This window comes from Lagenorhynchus albirostris, chromosome X (genome assembly GCF_949774975.1).
Source record: "Lagenorhynchus albirostris chromosome X, mLagAlb1.1, whole genome shotgun sequence".
NCBI classification, from domain to species: domain Eukaryota; kingdom Metazoa; phylum Chordata; class Mammalia; order Artiodactyla; family Delphinidae; genus Lagenorhynchus; species Lagenorhynchus albirostris.
The window spans coordinates 14,537,782-14,558,126 of NC_083116.1; the positions used below are offsets into that span (position 1 = coordinate 14,537,782).

General features: G+C 47.3%; 1 protein-coding gene and 1 long non-coding RNA gene across 2 annotated transcripts in view; one reads left to right on the forward strand and one right to left on the reverse strand.

The window, feature by feature from the left end:
* The first annotated feature begins 5,913 nt into the window (after positions 1 to 5,913).
* Positions 5,914 to 7,425, forward strand: GPR101 (G protein-coupled receptor 101). The gene has a single exon (XM_060138830.1). It carries the CDS (start codon positions 5,914 to 5,916, stop codon positions 7,423 to 7,425), a length of 1,512 nt encoding a protein of 503 aa, XP_059994813.1.
* Positions 7,426 to 16,279: 8,854 nt separating this feature from the next.
* Positions 16,280 to 20,345, reverse strand: part of LOC132512881 (uncharacterized) — a 30,787-nt gene continuing 26,721 nt past the window's right edge. The window contains exon 3 of the long non-coding RNA XR_009538380.1: positions 16,280 to 16,801. This is a non-coding gene — a long non-coding RNA (uncharacterized LOC132512881). The remainder of the gene's footprint in view (positions 16,802 to 20,345) is intronic.

The window sequence follows — 20,345 nt, forward strand, 5'->3', positions numbered from 1 at the left end:
CTGGGTCTCTGGGAGCCTTTCTTTCTGCCTTGCCTCTTGACCCTTCCAAGAAGCAGCCTAGGAAATGCCCCTGCGTTGGAGTCAGAACAAGTTTTACCTCTCAGCTCCAATACTTACTTGCTGTGTGACCTTGGGTAAAGTTACTTAACCCCTCTGTAAGGACAGGGAGGGTACTGGCATACATTGATTCTAAAGCACATTTCTTTTCGCATTTTAGCATCTTTAAAATCAAGATGCATATTGCCAGCAGCGGTGTGAAGGTTAAATTTGCAGCTTTTTATTCTTAATGGTATACGATGTCTTGGATTCTAAAAATACTGTATTAGTCTCTAACTTGTAGAGTCTCCTCAAGGATTAAATAGGATAAAGCAAGTATAGGGCTTGGCATGCGGCAGGTGCTCAAGGACTCTTGCACTCCCATTGTTACTGGAACTGATACCTGGCTGGGTCCTGGGCCTCTGACTTCCCTCACCTGGCAGTTGGTACATGCATCGGGGCAGTCTGATGAGGTGAACAAGTCTGGGAAAACCAGGCTGGCACGTTGCTGGCTGGTGTTGCAGCTTGTGATTGTCATCAGGCCCTAGAGCCTTTCTAGTAGCTTCCTGCCCTCCAGCCCTGCCCCATTAATACCATTTGCCTGATCTTACCTCTGCTGCTACAGAACTATGAAGGTAGGGAAACGGACTAGGTGGCTTCTTGAGCCATCATCCCAAACTCTCCCTGTCTCATCCCAAAGAACCTCCCCAGAATCTAACAAAGCTTGTCAGTTGAAGGGCTCTCCCAAGGCCATCAGAATCAGGGCCTGCGGGGCCTGAAGCCAAATCCACATTCCCCAAGGGCCCCCACATACCTCCACTTGGGATGCTGATACTTGCATGCCTTTGAAATTCAAGGCCACCAACTCTACTCCTGCCTGGAGGGAAAAAAAGAGGAAACAGACACCTGAGGATTAACAACCCTCAAACAACTCCCTGTACAGAAAAGTGGCTTATATTTCTTCCCCAGGGCTCCCTAGCCTTTCGTACTGTCTCCGGCAGGCAGGCTGGCTTTGGTTGCGGAGGCCTCATCGCATTCAGACTCCTCTGCTCCCCATCATGTCCCGTGGCACTCAGGGGTGTAGCTGCAGATTCCATGAGGCCACCTCTCTGAGGCGCCCACCTTTAACATGTACCTAGAGGTTTTCTTCCTGTGCCCTGCTGGATCCCAGCAGTCCAGGGAACTCTTGGGACCACAGTGAAAAAGGAGGAAAGAGCAGGATGGACTGGACTGGCCTTTGTCTCTGGCCGTTTCTCGCAACTTGACAGCCTCCCAAGTGATTCTAAAATATGGAGTCTGAGTGAACTGTCACTTGACAGTGCGTGCCACCCAGGATTCTGCGCCATGGCCAGTGTGAAGCTAGGAATTAATAACTGTGAGCGATTATCATGGAAACTGTCTCCAAGAAAAACGACTAGGTTTATACCATTCAAACTTGGGAAGATAAAATCAGGCTTAGCCAAAAAGACAAAAAAAAAAAAAAAAAAGACAAGTGATCTACAGCAAATGGTAGGACTTGAAATCCTAAGAGCATCCTGGGGCCTGATTCTACACCTGCCTTGTTCCCTGTCCAAAGGCATGGGGTGCAGGGGGGAGGCGGCGGATCTCCATCAGGCCCATCAACCAACTCAGAATCTTGTGTCATCCTAGACCCTCCCCAACACCTCCTTGCCCTTATCGCTCCCCATTGTCAAGTTGGCCTCTCTATGGGTCTCTGCTCGGCCCCCTCCTTGTGACCTGTCCAGTCTGTCTTTCTCTCCTGCCACAGCCTCCTTCCTGCTCTTTCTACATTCAACAGCTCGCCCCCCAACCCAGCCCTGCTTCTAGACCCTGGAAGAACAGAAATCTTACCACATTGCCCTGCACAAAAACCACCAATGAAAAATGAAAATCGTTTTTAAAATCATACCTAATCTTATCACACACTAGATGATAACTTTAACATATTGGTTTAAGCGCCTTCATATTCTGAATTCATGTATAAAAAATATATAGGCCTTTTTAAACAAAAGTATTTAGGGGACTTCCCTGGCGGTCAAGTGGTTAAGACTCCATGCTTCCACTGCAGGGGACACGGGTTCGATCCCTGGTCAGGGAACTAAGATCCCGCAAGCCAGGCAGCACGGCCAAAAAAAGGAAAAAGTATATAATTTTATACCCTGATTTTTTTCACTTATTAAACCTCCTTCAAAAAAAATTTTAAAAATCAATGAACAATAATTGCAAAATATTTATCGTTGTTAAGATTGGATGGTGAGAACAACGGCGGGGATATTTTATTATTCTCATCATATTTGTGCATGTTGGAAACTGCATAATAAAACAAACCCTCAAAGGCCCTCCAGGGATCTCAGGGTGAAGTCCAAAGTCCCCAGACCGACATTCAAGGCCCATGAGGAGCTGGCACTCACCATGCTGCAGCCTCTCTTGGCACCCAGCTCTGCCCTGCAGCCCTCTTTGCCCGCGCGTCTCCTTCTAGAAGAACAGTTCTCCCCTTCTGTCATGCCTAGAAAAGGTTTCATTATCCCTTGGAAACCAGATGCCAATGACTCCTCATCGGGGCCACCTTCCTGGACACGACCCTCCCTTCTGGGGGCCAGGTGAGCTTACATTGTGGTGTTTGTCCGCCTGGTAAAGAGCAAACACTCGATGTGTACGTGTTTGGGAGAGTCCAGAAAGTCTTGGTTAATAGAGCAGGTGCAACATTTACTTGAACTTAGGCAAGTAGGGTAATCTCTCTTGGCTTCTGCTTCTGTCTCTGTAAAATGAGGATAATAGCAGTACTTATCTCACAAGGCTGGAGGAAGGATTCGGCGGTATTCTCTGTGGAAACAGTTTACCACAGTACCTGGCAGAGAGAGAGAGAGAGAGAGAGAGAGACTGACTTACAGACAGACTTCAATCAAATAATAAAGTGGATAATTAAGCAGCTTGTCTTAGAGGAAATGCTCCCAAGGCCTAGAGGAAAGGAACTGCCGTTTAGCTCTTGCTGGGAGCTAGAGAAAATTGTGGCAAATCGGTGATATCAAAGTCACTTCCTCTCTCGGGCCCAGGGGCGGTTCATACTTGAGGGGGGTGGGTGTGTGTGGGGGTCTTCCAAGGTCAAGGCCCCAGGGCCCGGCCCAGTTTTCTGCTTCTCTTCAGAAGAACTGTGCAGGTCTGGGGCCCGGCCCTGGCCCGAAATCCGGGGGCTACAAAGGCATGGCATTTGCAGGAAAATCAGCCCCGTTGACGATCCCCAGTCTCTGAGGTCTCCAGTGAGCTCGGACCGCCCGGGGCGTTGATGCGGGGTGAGAATAGCTAAGCGGGCCCTGCGCAGTGCCGCCCGCCCCTCCGGGCGCCCGCGGCCTCGTGCGTCAGCTGCGCGGGCGGGGGCCGGGGGGAGGGGGGCGCCGCAAGGTGAGGGCCCCGCGCTGCCTTAAGACGCCGCGCGCCCCCGCCGCCGCTCAGAGCTCGCAGCGCGCCGCGCCGGCCGGACGGGCGGGCACGGGCGCCCCGCTCTCGCTGCTCCAGCCGCCCGGTGCCAGCTCGCGGCCGCCGGCGCCTCGAGAGGCCGCCCGGTCGAGCGCGCCGAGTCCCGAGGGACAGGCACGCAGCTCCCGTGGCGCGACGCCTTCGGCAGCAACAGGTAAGCGGCCCGGCTCCGCTCCCCGCGCCGCGGGCCCTGCGCCCCGCCCGGCCCCGCGCTCCAGCGCCCGGGACGCCCTGTCCGCCGCCACCCGACGGCGCCTGCGCTGCCCCGCACGGAGGCCCCCGGCGCAGCTCCTTCTCGCCTCCCCTTGGCCGGCCCCTCGCCCTCGCGTTTTCCCTCGCACTTTCCCTCGCGCCCACTCCCCCCCATCTTCTCGATGTTTCCTCGTTCTTTCTCACATTTTCTGCTTCCCACCCTCTCTTTTCTTATCCTCTCTTTGATGATTTTTCTGTTTCCGTCTCTCCCAGTCTCTCATTCTCTTTCTGTCTCTCTGTCTCATTGGCTCATTCATTGACTCTAGGTCTCTTTTCTCTGGCATTTTCTCTGTTTCTCTGTGTGGCTGTCATTCTGTCTCTTATCTCTTTCTGTCTCTCTGTGTCTCTCGTTTTTTTCTCTCATTCTCTTTCTCTCTCTGCCTCTCAATCTCTTGCGCTCTCTCTCCCCACAACCCCTGCCTCCTCCCCCGCTCTCCCCGAGCTCACCCGTCCCTACACCCGCCGCCGCCGATGCCGGGTGGGCTTGGGAATGCAGGGAGGATCCCGAATGGCGCGGGGGGGGGGCGGTCGCAGTAGGCATCCTCCCTGCCTCCAGCCGCGGCTGCGCTGCTGAGAAACTGGGAGGTTTATCCGCCACAGCCCGCGGTGGCCAAGGTGGCAGCTGGTTTCCATGGTAAAATAAAGTCGACAGAGAGATAGAGATCAGAGACAGTGATCCAGCCAGAGAAAAACCGAGGTGAGGGATCGTCGGAGAAAAATGGAGAGAGACAGATGCACACACACTCAAACACACAAGGGAAGTGTTTAGCGAGAGCCCCCGGGAGAGAGTGAGAGACAGAGAAACCGACTCCCTTTAAGTGCACGCGCTGGAGAGAGTCTGAGCAACGCAGAGACAGAGATAATCAGGAGAGACAAGGAGTAGATTTTCAGAGACCCACTTAGAGACACAGACCGCGATAAAGAGAGAACTTAACGCATGGGGAGACAGAAGCCGCAGGGGGGAGACAGGGAGAGACACAGAGGGGAGAGGATCTGAGAAAGACAGAGCAAGAGCAACCAGAGACGGGAGACACGGAGAGAGAGAATCCGAGGGAGACATGGTAACAGGAGAGTTGGAGAGACATGGAGACGGTCAGAGACACATTCAGCGAGTGATATTGAACAGGTGCACTGGGGACCCACAGAGATTGTCAGGGAAATAGACTGTGAGAGAGAAATGGAGAGACGAGACAGCAACAGGGGAAGACGCAGAAGCGCACGCACTAGCGAGCGACAGAGACAGTGAGAGGCAGGGATACAGAGACGAGAGCGCATCAGAAAGAGACGGAGGGAGAGACAGGGACAAGACTGGGAGAAAGACGACGAGAGACAGAGACACGCACACACAGCTAAAGAGAAAGTGCGCTGGCGAAAGAGACTCAGAGAGAAACTGAGACGGAGAAGCCGACCGAGAGTGGGAGGGCGAGACGGGATCAACAGAAAGGAAGGTGAGAGGAGAACGACAGACTGGCAGAGACAGACAGGCAGTGCGCACGTACTAGCGAGGAATTGAGAAATAGGGACAGGCCACAGAGTGAGAGACAGGGGTGAGAGAGTCAGAGAAAACCGGTGAGATACACACACACACACACACACACACACACACACACACACACACACACAACACACGAGGTACAGGAAAAGTGCGCTAGTGAGAGACACTGGAGAGAAAGAGACAAATCGACACATGTAAACAGGCAGGGACGGAGCGCGCGCGCATGTGCTAGCAGGAGAGCTAGCGGAGAGATCTGCGGAGAGACCTCCAGAGAGACCCAAACTTCGAGACCCCCAGATAGTGTGGGAGACGCGTAGAGAACGCGCGCGCGCGCGCCAGCGGAACACAGGGGTGGGGGTCGGGGGGACTCGGAGACCCCCAGAGGGAGAGGCAGAGAGACCCAGAGTAAGAGAAGGATTCATAGAAACTGCCCGAACGCGGACTGGAGCCGCGCGAGGGCCCCGGGGCCGGGGTCCTGCAGCGCCGCTGCCCGGCGCGGAAGCGCCCCTCTTCCTCCCCGGCAGGGGGACTAACCCAGCCCCGCGTGTTTCTTTCGTCCCCAGCCTAGGCGGTGAGTGTGGTCCGTGCGCCCCTTCGCCGCCCGCCGGTGCCCGCTCCGCGCCTGCACCTGCCTCCCGCCCGCCCCCGCCGCCGCCATGGCGTCCACCTGCACCAACAGCACGCGCGAAAACAACAGCAGCCACACGTGCGTGCCCCTCTCCAAAATGCCCATCAGCCTGGCGCACGGCATCATCCGCTCGAGCGTCCTGCTCATCTTCCTCACCGCCTCCTTCGTGGGCAACATAGTGCTGGCGCTTGTGCTGCAGCGCAAGCCGCAGCTGCTGCAGGTGACCAACCGCTTCATCTTTAACCTCCTCGTCACTGACCTGCTGCAGATTTCACTCGTGGCCCCCTGGGTGGTGGCCACCTCCGTGCCCTTTTTCTGGCCCCTCAACAGCCACTTCTGTACCGCCCTGGTTAGCCTCACTCACCTGTTCGCCTTTGCCAGCGTCAACACCATCGTCGTGGTGTCAGTGGATCGCTACCTGTCCATCATCCACCCTCTCTCCTACCCGGCCAAGATGACCCCGCGCCGGGGTTACATGCTCCTCTACGGCACCTGGATCGTGGCCATCCTGCAGAGCACACCCCCACTCTATGGCTGGGGCCAGGCTGCCTTTGATGAGCGCAATGCCCTCTGCTCCATGATCTGGGGGGCCAGCCCCAGCTACACCATTCTCAGCGTCGTGTCCTTCGTCATCATCCCGCTGATCGTCATGATTGCCTGCTACTCTGTGGTGTTCGGTGCAGCCCGCCGGCAGCACGCTCTGCTCTACAACGTCAAGAGCCACAGCTTGGAGGTGCGAGCCAAGGACCACGTGGAGAATGAGGACGAAGAGGGAGACAAAAAGGTTGAGTTCCAGGGTGAGAGCGAGTTCCACTGCCAGGATGAAGGTGAGGTCAAGGCCAAGGAGGGCAGTGTGGAAGCCAAGGATGGCAGCAGGAAGGCCAAAGAAGGGAGCGTGGAGACCGGTGAGGGGAGCGTGGAGGCCAAGGGCAGCGAGGAGGTCAGAGAAAGCAGCTTGGTGGCCGGCGAAGGCAGCACCAAAATTCAGAGCAGCAAGAAGGCAGACAAGGGCCGCCTAGAGGTCACCCAGTGCAACATTGACTTGGGTGAAGATGACATGGAGTTTGGTGAGGATGACATCCATTTCAGCGAGGATGACATTGAGGCGGTGAACATCACAGAGAGTCTCCCAGTCAGTCATCGAAACAGCACCAGCGACCCCCCTCTGCCCAGGTGCTACCAGTGCAAAGCTGCTAAAGTGATCTTCCTCATCATCTTCTCCTACGTGCTGTCCCTGGGGCCCTACTGCTTTCTAGCGGTTCTGGCCGTGTGGGTGGATGTCCAAACCAAGGTACCCCAGTGGGTGATCACCATAATTATCTGGCTTTTCTTCCTGCAGTGCTGCATCCACCCCTACATCTATGGCTACATGCACAAGACCATCAAGAAGGAGATCCAGGATATGCTGAAGAAGTTCTTCTGCAAGGAGAAGCCCCCCAAAGAAGACAGCCACCCAGACCTGCCCGGAACCGAAGCCGGCACCGAGGGTGGAACTGAAGGCAAGATCATCCCTTCTCAAGATTCTGCCACTTCGCCTTGAAGTTGGTTCTAAGGTAAACCTTGAACTGTCCACAGAACACACGAGCAGCTTTCTCTTAAATGGACCGTCCACAATCGCATTAATGCCAACCCATACCATTCCAGGCAAAGGTTCTGCACACACCCTCTCGCAACAAGGTAGATAAATATATGGAAGAGGTAGGAACTGGGGTCTTCCCTTAAAAATGTGCCCCTGAGAGAATGGACTTGAGGATTCTGACTGAAATTTCCCCCCCCAAAAAAGTTATTAGGCTCTAAATTTCTTAAAGCAACAAGGGCTATCCATTTTGGACCCGTGCCTGGTATTCTGCCTGTCTCCCCAGAGCTACCATGTGTCAACTTTTGCTCTGGGGGAAAAGGAAGATGATACTGGTGAACTTAAGGACTTCTGAGTTCATGGGCAAGGGCTACAGCCCATGTTCAAGGGAAGAAAAGCAATGGAGCAAGTCATTCATGGAGCCCAGGAAGCATGACCTGACTGACTGATCAACATATGAGACAAATTCTAGACTGAAGGGCCCCCAGAATCTGGTGCAAAGGCTACTACGGAATCTAAGGGCACTGTGTAGTTAAAAACCAAGAAGGTTTCTAGATCCTCTAAAGGGATCCAGAAAAGTGGAAGAGGATAATAGGGCATGTTTGAAATGGAAAGCTAAGTCCAAGGGAGAAGATGGAGAAATCACACACATCCGTGGGGTTAAACAGTTGACTTTTTTCTATAAAATCCTGGGTTTGTGCATGGGCTGAGACCAAAATTGTCTCATGCAAGTGGAAAATTGTCATGTGACACTATTTTCTGTCTCCTATTTGAATAGTGGGACAGAAATCATGCCACCATTTTCCAATTTTCCCTTTTGTGATCAAATTGAGATGCTCATAAGAATCCTCCGGATCGCCTCTGCCAGTCACTTGTGTGTTTGCTTTTCCAAATAGGCCTTTTTGGTCTATTTGGAAACAGTATTTCCGGGGAAAGCAGTATTTCCAGGAAAAAAAAAAAAGAAATTCAACTAGGCGTGGCCAGAGTCCTACAAAACTCACACTGCCAATCAAGAGTGATGTGCCCACTAGAAATCTCTTCTTTGTGTCCATGAGATCATAGACAAGACATATGATCTCCTCATGGGGTGAAAGTAAGGCAGGATAAACGTTTTCCTTCCTCCAGGCTCACCCATGCATCTTTTCCACCTGTGGCTCTCTCTAAAGCCTTTAAGCTCTCCGCAGATGTGGGAGAGAAGTACAGTCAGAAATGACAGAATGGTTTCTCAATACCTGGCAAGCATCTGACCTATTCCAGACAATCGTAAATCAAAGCCTTCAGGTCAGACTTATCCTAATTATTGCTGTTGAAATATATCACTTTGGGAAAATCTTTACAATATCTAAATTATCCCTAGGGTCAATACAGAGGAAGAGTTTTCAAACCCCGAAATCACTTTGGGTGGGAATATACTTGTTTATTTCTGAGGGCACAGACCATATCGACATCACCAAATGACAACGGAACCAAAAAATGGTCAAAACGGTATTTTTGATCCACCTGAAGATCAAATTAAAGCAACTCTATGGCCAGTCATGTGTTCGAGCAGAAATCCAATGTTAATATGGGTGGAGGGAGAGGAAGGAGTATTTGATTGAAAAAAATGGTTAATCCGGTGGTTGTATACAAAGATGGCCATATTCAGAGTTTAGTCTCATTCTTCTGGGATGACCATGTCTGTATTAGAACTCAAATTTCGTTCATTTAAAAACCAAGCTCACTTATATTTTATCTCTTCCTCCTGACAGATTCCAACATGAGCATCTCAAGGGGGAGAGGTAAACAGCAGTGTATTGGGGCTGTGAATAAGTCTGCATGGGAATTTGGCATTGCCATGTTCAGAATTTAGGAAAGGAGCGGGGTAGACCCAAATAGCATTGAGCTGACCCATCAGTTCGCTATATCCACGAAAATCCTATTGATTTCAACCCCGTTAATTTGGAACTTGTGGTTCAGACAAGACATGGGGGCTGAAGGTTACCTTTGCAAATCATTTATTTTTCTACCAAAGCATATAAAGTGAATTAATAGTCATAAATTTATGATACCAGTTTATTGCCAAACTCTTGTATCGACCTGTCCTCAAAGGATATCTGGGTGAAGAAATGGCCCGTGTGACCGGTCCTTCTATGCGGGGAGGGGTATTGCCTTGAAGATCTTTCATGGTCAAAGGAGTTCGAGGTTGCTGTAGCCTGTCCTCTGAGTAGAAATGCTTACCTGGGTAGGAAACAGGATTTCAGACATAAGTGTCTCCAAATATTTTGTTGAAACTGAACTTCTTGTTTTATTTTTAAAGCTCAGCCCCTTCAAAGTGTATCAGAAAATTGTTTGCCAAAATCCCAAATCAAAGTGGAAGCAGAACCTGTCCGAGTGTGGTAAGTTCGTGTAATGGCACACACGACGTCCTCCAGGGCACCAAGGCTCACCGATTTCCTTTTGCAAGTTCCTCTTTGCCCTATTTTAGTCATCGTTCATTCTCATAGCAAATTGGCTTTTTCAAAGGTGAAAACCTTTTGAAAATAGGGAACTGGAAAAGAGGACCTTTGAATTCAGAGCATTCCGCTTTGCTGACATGTCCTTCTTAATGAACAATAGGGCCTCTAGTTAGCTTGGAGATAGCAACTGCCTCAAGTTTTATGCTGTTTTGAATACAACACTATCAACTTAATGAGGTTTTACTGCGCATACTGTTTTGTCATTTGGAAATCTGAAAGCACACACGAAAGTCATCATTAGCCTCACAGATCCTCATGTGCAATAGCTTTCCCTAAATGTTTTTAAAGGAGGTATTCTTTTGCCAAGGCCACTTCATATGCGCAGTAAAAATCCCATTAAAGTCCAGGAGCCAGACGAACCAGACTTTGAAATGATGTGGTTTCCAATTTAATGATTTCCTTAGTTAAGAATAATAGAGCCTCCAGTTTGCCAGGGAGTCGCAGGTGCTTTGACTCACACACCAATTTCAGCGAGCTTGGGAAGGCAGTAATAAGGAGCAAGCCCCTGGCTTCTGTGACTGTGAGGGCCCATCTTCTTACGGCACCACAAATACCAGCTGCCCGGAAGTCCTCTACACTTCCGCCCCACCCCCCACCCCACACCCCCCGCCTACCTCCCGCCATCATGCCCACTGCCTTCACCTGCCTCACTCCCCCTGCCCCCGCTGTGCTGGCCCTTCAGGAACATCCCATGCTTGAAGCTCCGTGTGCTCACTCACCCCTGTTCATCCCTGCCCACCAAGAGCTGACAGGTTCACAGGGACCCAGGGGCCCGTGGCAGCAGGGAAGGACCGAAGTGAGCAATAGGATTAAAGGTATTTTTCTGTCTCCTCCCCAACTCCAATCCAATTTAGAGATGAGGGGATACCTACTTCAAATTCAACAGGTAAGGAAAAGTGCCGTTTTATAATAGGAGGAGATAGGCACCTCATACCAAAAAACACACACTACAACACATCTTTGGGAGCACATTCAACCCTGTAGATACTGTCCAATTATTTCAGCGAAAAAAAGAAAAACACTAAAAAAAATGTACCTATAAAATTGTAAGGTGCCTGATATTGCCTTATTTTCTATGTAATAAACCAATTAAGCTAGGTAAAGTTACTTCAAAAGATTTTTTTCATACTACCTGAAGAGTAATATACAAGATTAAACTGGCTTTCTTTCTTAGACTTTGCCAAAATGCTCTTTAAAATGTCTGAAATACACCATTTGGAAGAGAAAAATTATGCCATCATCTGGTAATTTGAATGCTCCAAGATAAAACCCACAGAGGTTGTTGGGATAAAACAGAGAGTACCAATTTCAACTAGTGGACTGTATTTTTTTCTCATAACTGCCTTCCCCCATATTTTGAGGAAAAAAATCAAAAGAAGTGTTTTCCCCTCATAATGTCTTTTTTATTGTATTCCTCTTTAAGACAAACCCTCGGGCTGTCAGGAGAGGCTTCTCTAAGCAAAATGTCTTTTCCCCCTAGAGCAGACAAAAGATTAAAGGAACAGTTGGCCGTGAGCCAGTTACCAAGATGATAAGAGAAAATCTGGTCCGTCATGGCTTTTAACCCTCTCAGTCCTTATCTGTGTCTCTCTCATTTTCTGTGGGCCAGACAGGTGCTCCTGGCCCCCTCAAAGCCCCTCCAAGCTTAGGCATGAGGAGACAGAAGCAGTGAACCACAAAGAACAGATCATAGCCTAAAAGTCAAAAAGAAGAGAGGCTCTTGTCATAAATTCTTTCCAGTTACTTACAGTCTCTTCCTCTACGGCAAAGGCCCAGCTTGCTTACAGCAGTCCTCTGCTAAAAGCAGCAAGACTGGCTGAAGGAAGAACTAGGGGGCTAAAATCCATAGCTAAAGTTCACTGCCCTTTGGTAAGTAGAATAAGAATCCTCAAGGTAAATGAAGGTCACCAATGGGTGTCAAATGTTCCCATCACTGCCTCTCAAAGCTTGCATATCTCAAAGTATACACACCAAGGGGAAAACACAGTAACTTGTACACTCACAAGAGGTTTGCTATGGCCAAGGATTCGTTACTGGATCTCTCTTGTTCTAAAATACAGGCAAAAACAAGATTGGTTTTAGTTTGGTGCTTCAAAGTTGAGTGGATTCCCCCCTCCCTTCATCTGTGCTACAACTTTAATGTTAAAAATTCGGTATTTTTGTCTGTTTCAGTGGTGTATTCCTTTCTGTAGTAATTCTTCTAAATGTAAGCTATTACTGTATATAAAATATGTGTTCTTGGAGATAAGGTGCTAGATATTAGATTTATGTGTCCGTAGATAGTGTCACCCTCAAAATTGGGTAGTACGTACATGTAAAGTTAGTTAATAAAATGCATGCAGAATTCTATTTGTGACCCACACCTTGGTCAGTTTCTGAAGTAGAACATAGTATATTTGTGTGTAAAGTTTTCTTTTTAAAGTGTATAGTGCAGGATGTATAAGAGGCTCCAAGGTGGGGTGGCAGGAAGTGGTGCCTTTCATTCCTTAAATCCCTGGTATAATATACGACAGGTGAGAACTTATTCTGGTACAGTTGGTCATTACTGTGACTTAATCGTCTTGGCCAAAGTCCTCGCTGGCAGTTCTCCACAACATGCTTGGCACTGGTACGCCTGTTTTCCATTCATTGTATAGAATGCAGAATCAGAAAAGACAATCCTTTCATCCTTAAAGAGCAAAGGCCCCAGGACAGGCTATTGGAGTCCTGTTAGCAGGATGGAAAGAATGATGTAGTCTCAAGATCCAACCAGTGCCCGACTGTGAACTGGCAGGGTTTGCATCGAGCAGATCTATATTGCCACCATCCCTGCCCTCCCAGAGCAGCACCAAAAACCAGAAAAAGGCTGCTCTGTTTAGTTTTGTTTTTTTTTTTCTTTGATCGGCTGCCTGAGAGATAAGAGAGCATAGATGGGTAAATACATAAAGAAGTAGTGGGACTCCTCCGGGGGTCACAGCTAAGATGTCTGAGAATTACAATCGTATAGCAATGGCATTTGCATCAGACAAGAAAAGAGAACTATGAGATGAGTTTATTATATTTTAAGCATAAAAATATTAAAGCTGAAAGCTATATATATTGAATAATTTCTAAAACTGCCTTTAATACCAAATTTTATGTGCTGTTTTTGAGACTGAAAGCAGGAGGAAACTGCATTCAGTCAATAAACAGTTTTCTTTAGTATTTTAAATTTTGAATTTGAATTTTTCCTTTTCCTTATCAAAACGTATTTGTAATTTAAAAGTGCCTTTTCAAAGGATTGCCAACGACAGTCCTGGGGCCAGGTTCCCACTGGCGCAACTTACCTTCAGGTGCACAAAAGGGGTGGACTTAATCCTCCTCCCCCCAGCAAGAAGAGAAACCCCTTCACACCCCAGTCAAATTCATACATGATTACTGTTACACGGGTCAGTAGTCTCGGAGACTCTGCCCAAGGACAAGGTTTCATATATTGGTTGGCTTTAATTGGATCCTTTCTAAAATGGTTACAGTACATGTTCTTGCTGGACAGGAATAACGGACTCCTGCTTGGGGAATACAGAGAGATTGATGTTTGTGGTGTAACTAAATATTATTAAGTAATGTTTGTGTTTCTTAAATAGGTGCTGTTAATCTGTCCTTGGTATATTCTTCTTAAATATGCTGAATAAAGTCTAATTTTAATGCGTGTATCTGGTTATTATGCCAAGCTCCATGGAAAACACATAAGAGAGGGAGACACATAACTAGTTCTCTAACCCTTCTCTTTCGCTGGAACAGAGGAAACGGGGGAAACTAATTGTAGTACGCAGCAGAATGAAACAGACGGGCTCCAATGCTTCACATCGCACTATTCCAATACAAGGAATATGCAGTGGGAGGGGGGAGTCATCTTGAGGGGCTTGCTGGAAGAGGGGAATCTGCTGCGTCCTCTGTGAATAAAAAGGATTCCAAAGTGAGGGTGGTCAGGCTTGGAAAACAAACTTATGGTTACCAAAGGGGAAAGGTGGGAGGAGGGATAAATTAGGAGTTTGGGATTAATACACACTACTATGTATAAAATAGATAACTAATGGGAACCTACGGTAGAGCACAGGGGACTCTACTCAATATTCTGTAATAACCTATACGGGAAAAGAATCTGAAAAAGAATGGATACATGTATATGTGTAACTGATTCACTTTGCTGTACTCCTGAAACTAACACAACATTGTTAATCAACTATGCTCTCATACAAAATAACATTTAAAAAAACAACAAAGTGGGGATGGGTGGGCAGAGTGGAAAAATGGGGCCAGGCGGTTTGCGGGGCTCCCAAATGCCAGCCTTAGTCTCAAGGCCATGAGGTTTGGGGGGTTGGGCTGAACAGGCTTTGTTTTAGGAAGCAGTACTGCCCAGCACCTGGCTCACCCCCACCGGGCTCCTGGCCCTTCCGTCTTGCTACTCGTGACCAGGACACCTCCCTCGGCACAATTCAGCCACACCAACACCGTTGTCACCCACCCCCCACACACACACACATACACCCTGAGTCCCGACTCACCAGGGTTTACACAACAAGAGGCAGGAGCATGTTCTCTCAAGCCCCAGTTTAAGAAACTGGCGCAGCCTCTAACACCAACCATGACATATGAAAACACCGGGCGCAGATGAGATAAGCAAATATGCCTAAAGCTTAAGAGCCCACTAGTTTCTCTCAAGTCGATGTGCTTGACCTACTAGTAGCCCTTCTTCCCATAATCTCATCAGCAGTGGTACAAGGAGCTGTGCCCTCCTGCTTCCACGCTCGCTCGCAGGCTCAGGGAGCTATTCATCCCTGTTTCAATCAAAGGAAAGTGCTCTTCTCCAATTTTCACTCCAAAATCTAAATACTGACTTACGCGCTGTTATTTCGAGATGTTCAAAGATGGCTGCCATGAGACCCGCCCGTGGTCGCCTTTAACCTTGGTTTATGAACAACGTCCAGGCGATGACCTTCTCGTGCTGCAGAAATACATTTACCATCTAGAAAACTACTACCACCAGTGCAAGCAAGTGAGCTCGTGAGCTCCGATCAAACTATCGGGCAGCAAACCTGGTGGGAGCAGAGTCCCCCGAAGCTGGAACACTGCTTAGTGCACAGTATTTAGAGAAGGGGCCAGGTTCCAAGGTATCTGTCGCCTCAGAGAAGTTCCTCCTCTCAGGCAGGGTTTAGGGCTCGGCCTTCGATTCCGAGACTGAATGCAAGAGGGTTGAGAGGGGGCTTCCCTGGTGGCACAGTGGTTGAGAATCCGCCTGCCGATGCAGGGGACACGGGTTCGAGCCCCGGTCCGGGAAGATCCCACATGCCGCGGAGCAACTAGGCCCGTGAGCCACAACTACTGAGCCTGCGCGTCTGGAGCCTGTGCTCCGCAACGGGAGAGGCCGCGACAGTGAGAGGCCCGCGCACCGCGATGAAGAGTGGCCCCCGCTTGCCACAACTAGAGAAAGCCCTCGCACAGAAACGAAGACCCAACACAGCAAAAATAAATAAATAAATGAATAAACTCCTACCCCCAACATCTTTTAAAGAACCAAGGGCTGATCCCTAGAGCAGATCAACATTTTTTTAAAAAAAAAAAAGAGGGTTGAGAGGATCTGAAAATGCCACTGTCAAGAGACACCTTTGACTTTCTGTAGCCCCCCCCTCCCCCCCCCACCCCTTCCAGTCTGCTCCAGGCCCCATCACAACCCTGCTCCTTCCAATGCAGAGGAAGGCCTACTACTGGTTACTGAACTAGTTTCTTCTTCCCTGAGGCAACTAGTCAGCTCTTACTCCGTCTCCCACTCTCTCAGAATGCAGCCCCCTGACCCTGTCCCTCCTCATTCCGGACTCCCCTTCAAGGGCAACGCCACCTCTTTGCTCCCTGCACCCACCAACACGCATTCCTCAGCTTGACGGGCGGCTTTGAGGACGTTCATGAATTGAAGGGTATGTGTAGATAGTTTTCAAACGTTTATCTCAATAAGACCAATATTTATCAATAAAATTTATCACAGAACAATGTATGATTTTCATGACTGCTCCCCCAAACTGCAAGCTCAAAGAATGCTTGCAATACAAATTCCCATAATTTGGGAAGTTGTAACTCCAGATTATTGTTGAGTAGAAGCAAAGAAATCCAAGAAAATTGACTCCAAAGATTTTGTATCTACACACAACTAAGTCACACTTGCACATTCTCAGCCTCCAAAGGCAGCAAACAAAAAAAGACAACCAACAACCAGAAATGTGCCGATTTAATTGAGGAATAAGACAGCAGTATCTGGTATTCCATAAATTCTATATGCTAAACTAACGCATATTTTTAAGTGATCACCCAGATACAAAGGTGTAATATAGTTTGTACAATCAACTTAAATTGGAAAATTTCACATTTTACCTAAGAGTTATTTGACAGTAGTTCTGATGCTCTAAGCAGATGAAGAAGAAAAAAAAGGAAAAAACTTTTCATCCAAAAATCCAGTCTACTCAACTTTAATTTTTTAAGGAAATGTGCTTCCTTTGTTCTAATTGCTTTAAATCAAACCCTTTTATGGTATTGTTTCAGGAAAATATTACTTAGAATGAACCTACCTTCCAATCTGTTTTTTTTTTTGTCCATACAATCGTATTTTGTGTCATACAAACTGAGGCCGGACAATGAGGTTTTTAAATTGATAGATATTAAAAACATGCAATTGGAAGCATACATATATATCTCTATAGATGTTCATATAGCTACAGATATATATTCAAAAGCAAGGGTGATGTGCCTGGAAGCCTCTGGGGACATTCTTTAATCCATTTTCACCACACTGTAGATTTTAGTAATAAAACAGAAGCAGGAAAAAAATCCAAGTGTCCCTGAAACAAAATGAAAAAATCTTTGTTAACCAGACATTATAGAACATCAAATTAGCTTTCTCAAAAACGCAAAGCGGGGCTTCCCTGGTGGCGCAGTGGTTGAGAGTCCGCCTGCCGATGCAGGGGACACGGGTTCGTGCCCCGGTCCGGGAAGATCCCACGTGCCGTGGAGCGGCTGGGCCTGTGAGCCATGGCCGCTGAGCCTGCACATCCGGAGCCTGTGCTCCGCAACGGGAGAGGCCGCAACAGTGAGAGGCCCGCATACCGCAAAAAAAAACCCAAAAAACGCAAAGCATGTCCATTTTGAGGCGGGGCACTCATTCTCTAAATCTCAAGACTCGGACTTTATCAAATAAAAATCACCAGGCTCTCTTGCTGAGCAAAGAGGATGAGCAGCGGGGCTGGAGGCAGTCACCTGGAAAAGGGTGAGAAGCCATTTGACTGAACACTGCCGGTCTCTAACCAAAGTAATAAAAATGAGTAACTTAAGTTCTCTATTTCAAAAAGGATCAAAAGAGTGCAAGGCTACTTTCTTTTTTTTTCTTTTTTTTAAAAATAGATTTATTTACTAATTTTGGCTGCGTTGGGTCTTTGCTGCGCACAGGCTTCCTCTAGTTGCAGCGAGCGGGGGCTACTCTTCGTTGCGGTGCGCGGGCTTCTCATTGCAGTGGCTTCTCTTGTTGTGGAGCACAGGCTCTAGGCGCGCAGGATTCAGCATTTGTGGTTCACTGGCTTCAGCAGTTGTGGCTCGCAAGTTCTAGAGCGCAGGCTCAGTAGTTGTGGCGCACGGGCTTAGTTGGTCCGCGGCATGTGTGATCTTCCCGGACCACGGATTGAACCCGTGTCTCCAGCATTGGCAGGCGGATTCTTAACCACTGCGCCACCAGGGAAGCCCCCAAGGCTACTTTCTAACACAATAAACTTTGTATAACTTGCTTCAATTTTAGAAAATGTAAATAACCATTATCTACGTAGCAAAAGCAGGAATAATCTATTTACTTACATACTCAGAGAATATATTAGTTTTCTAAATCAAAGTTTTGCATAATTAAGCTTGAGAAACAGCCCATCTCTGGGGACTTATCCTAAAGAAATGATCCCACAGAAGAAAAAAAATTACACGCAAAAGGTGTTCATAATACTGATTTATAACATTGAAAAGTCAAAATGCCCCCAAACAGATGACTACCTAAACGATGGACCAAGATGAAATAAGATAGGCATCAAAATTGACAAATATAAAGACATATAAAGCAGCATGGGGCAATATTTATAATATGGTGTCAGGTGAAAAAAGCCAGACCTCAAAGAACTCCCAGGCATCACACCTATGAGAACACTGCATAAGCCTAAACCTGTCGACTACAGCAGAGCATGAACAAAAGAAGATACCTTTATATCTTAGGGTGACATGATTATGGACAAATTTTTCTTTAACATAGAATTCCATTGATGTTCATACTATAAAAATAAATCTTCAGATGACATTAAGGTCTAATGACTTAATTGAAGAAAACTCTAATAAGATTTCCAAATCCCATAGTCTAAGTGGGGCACCCTAAGACAATTCAGTCATCTAAGAAAACATCTTAATAACAAGATCACAGAAAGCTTTAGGCAGGGTTTGTTACCTTTTTCTATGCCGATTGCTAAATTTATCAATAGAATAACTTTCCATCCTATATACCATCATGCCACTTCCCTCCCATCCTACAAAGCTCCTTGTCAGGAGTCAGTATGGTACAGTGATAAGACCATGGGCTCTGGAGGGACACAAATCTCCTCTGTTGGTTACTTGTTGATCTTGGGCAAGTGACAGTCTTGCCAAGCCTCAGTTTTCTCAGCTGAAAAATGGGGACAATAATACCTATTCCTACTTTTGGCTTCCTTTTTTGAATCCAACAACTTCAAAGGTTCAGGTGCATAGCTAACATATGTCTCTGAATCTAAAACACTCCTGATTTCAATTTGCTGCATATTATTCCCATAAATCATTAAAATGTCTACGAATTCTCAACTTTTTGATGCTCTATTTAAAGTACCAAACTGTCTCCTACCCGAAAAACAAAAATCCATCAACCCTCACATTGTTCTGATAGTTGGCTGAGCTAAAGAATCTGGAGTTAGGCAGACACTTGGCTGTATGATGTAGAGCAAGACACCTATCTCCTCTGTGCCTCATAAGTGAAAAGGAATCATGTCCCTGCCCAGCTAACAGGCTTGACCTGACAAAAAAAGGGTAAAATACATTAGAGGCACCCGAGAAATGATAGCTGTCACTGATGTTCTGATCTGAGGATTGAAAAATATGTTCACATGGGATTTATTTGACTAGTGTGGAAGTCCTCAACATCACCTGTAGCTTGGAATCACCGGGGGAGATTTAACAAATACTATTGCCTGCGTCAACCCCCCCCCCAGCTATGCTGATTTAATTGATCTGGGATGCAGCCTGAGTGTCAAGAGTTTTTAAATCTCCCCAGGTCCTAACATGCAACCATGGTTCAGAACCTCTGGGCTAGCCTGTCTTCCTCCCTTAAGTATGAAGAGAGGTGTGGAAATTTCTCTCCTAAGGGCCACTGTACCACACAAGTTAAAAGCAATGTAAAGGATCTAGAGAAATTAAAATATTTTTTTCTACAGCTCAATTGCTTGTACTACAACTTGAGGGTAGAAAAAAGGAGATGGGACAAAATGGGAGAAAATTATCACTTTGGTGTCTTTGCCTACTTTTCCCTCAGGACAGAGGAAGTACTAAACCAATACTAGAAGTGTCCTCGTTTCTTTCTAAACCTCATAACCTTTTTTCATTAGGTGGGGTGATACATAACAAAAAGACAATCCAACCACATGATCTTGAATGAGGCAGTCCAAGACAAGCAGAGAAACCCATTTTCCCCCTGTCCTTTCTCTAATTGCAATTCTATAATGAAAAAAATTCACAGTCTGATCTAGAACTGGCATCCAATACACATTTCCTCCAGGGCTTTCCCAAAGTAGTCATGTGCACTTGAAAAAGAAGAAACTAGCTAAATAAAACATTTTGAAAGTCTATCACATTCTATGCAATGTGATACAAACAAACCTTTAAAGAGCTTTCCACAGTCACTTTGGGGACTAAATTCCAATATACATTAATTTGAGAACTGGCAGCTGTGAATAAGACACACGCAGAAAAGATTTTCCTAAAGCTGGAATTAAAGCCATTGCACAGAGGAATAAAGAGAAAGTGTGTTTGGAGGAAAGGGTCTTGGGGGCCTTGATTCTCCTCAGCCACATTTGATCCAGTATTCAGTAAGCACTTTCTCTGGGCCCAGCACTTGCCAGGTAATGTAAAGGATAGAAAAGGGGGCTCTGGTGGGGAACAATGTCAGTGGCCGCACAACATATCACTATTTATACAGAGGTTGCAGTCTGAGACTTGGAAAGGACCCCTAACCCCTTGTCTTTTTCGCTTCCACATCTTATCAGTCACCAAGACCTGCCAATTCGAACGTGGAATTTTTTTTGAAGTGAAAATATTTTATTTACATGCTTATTTAAA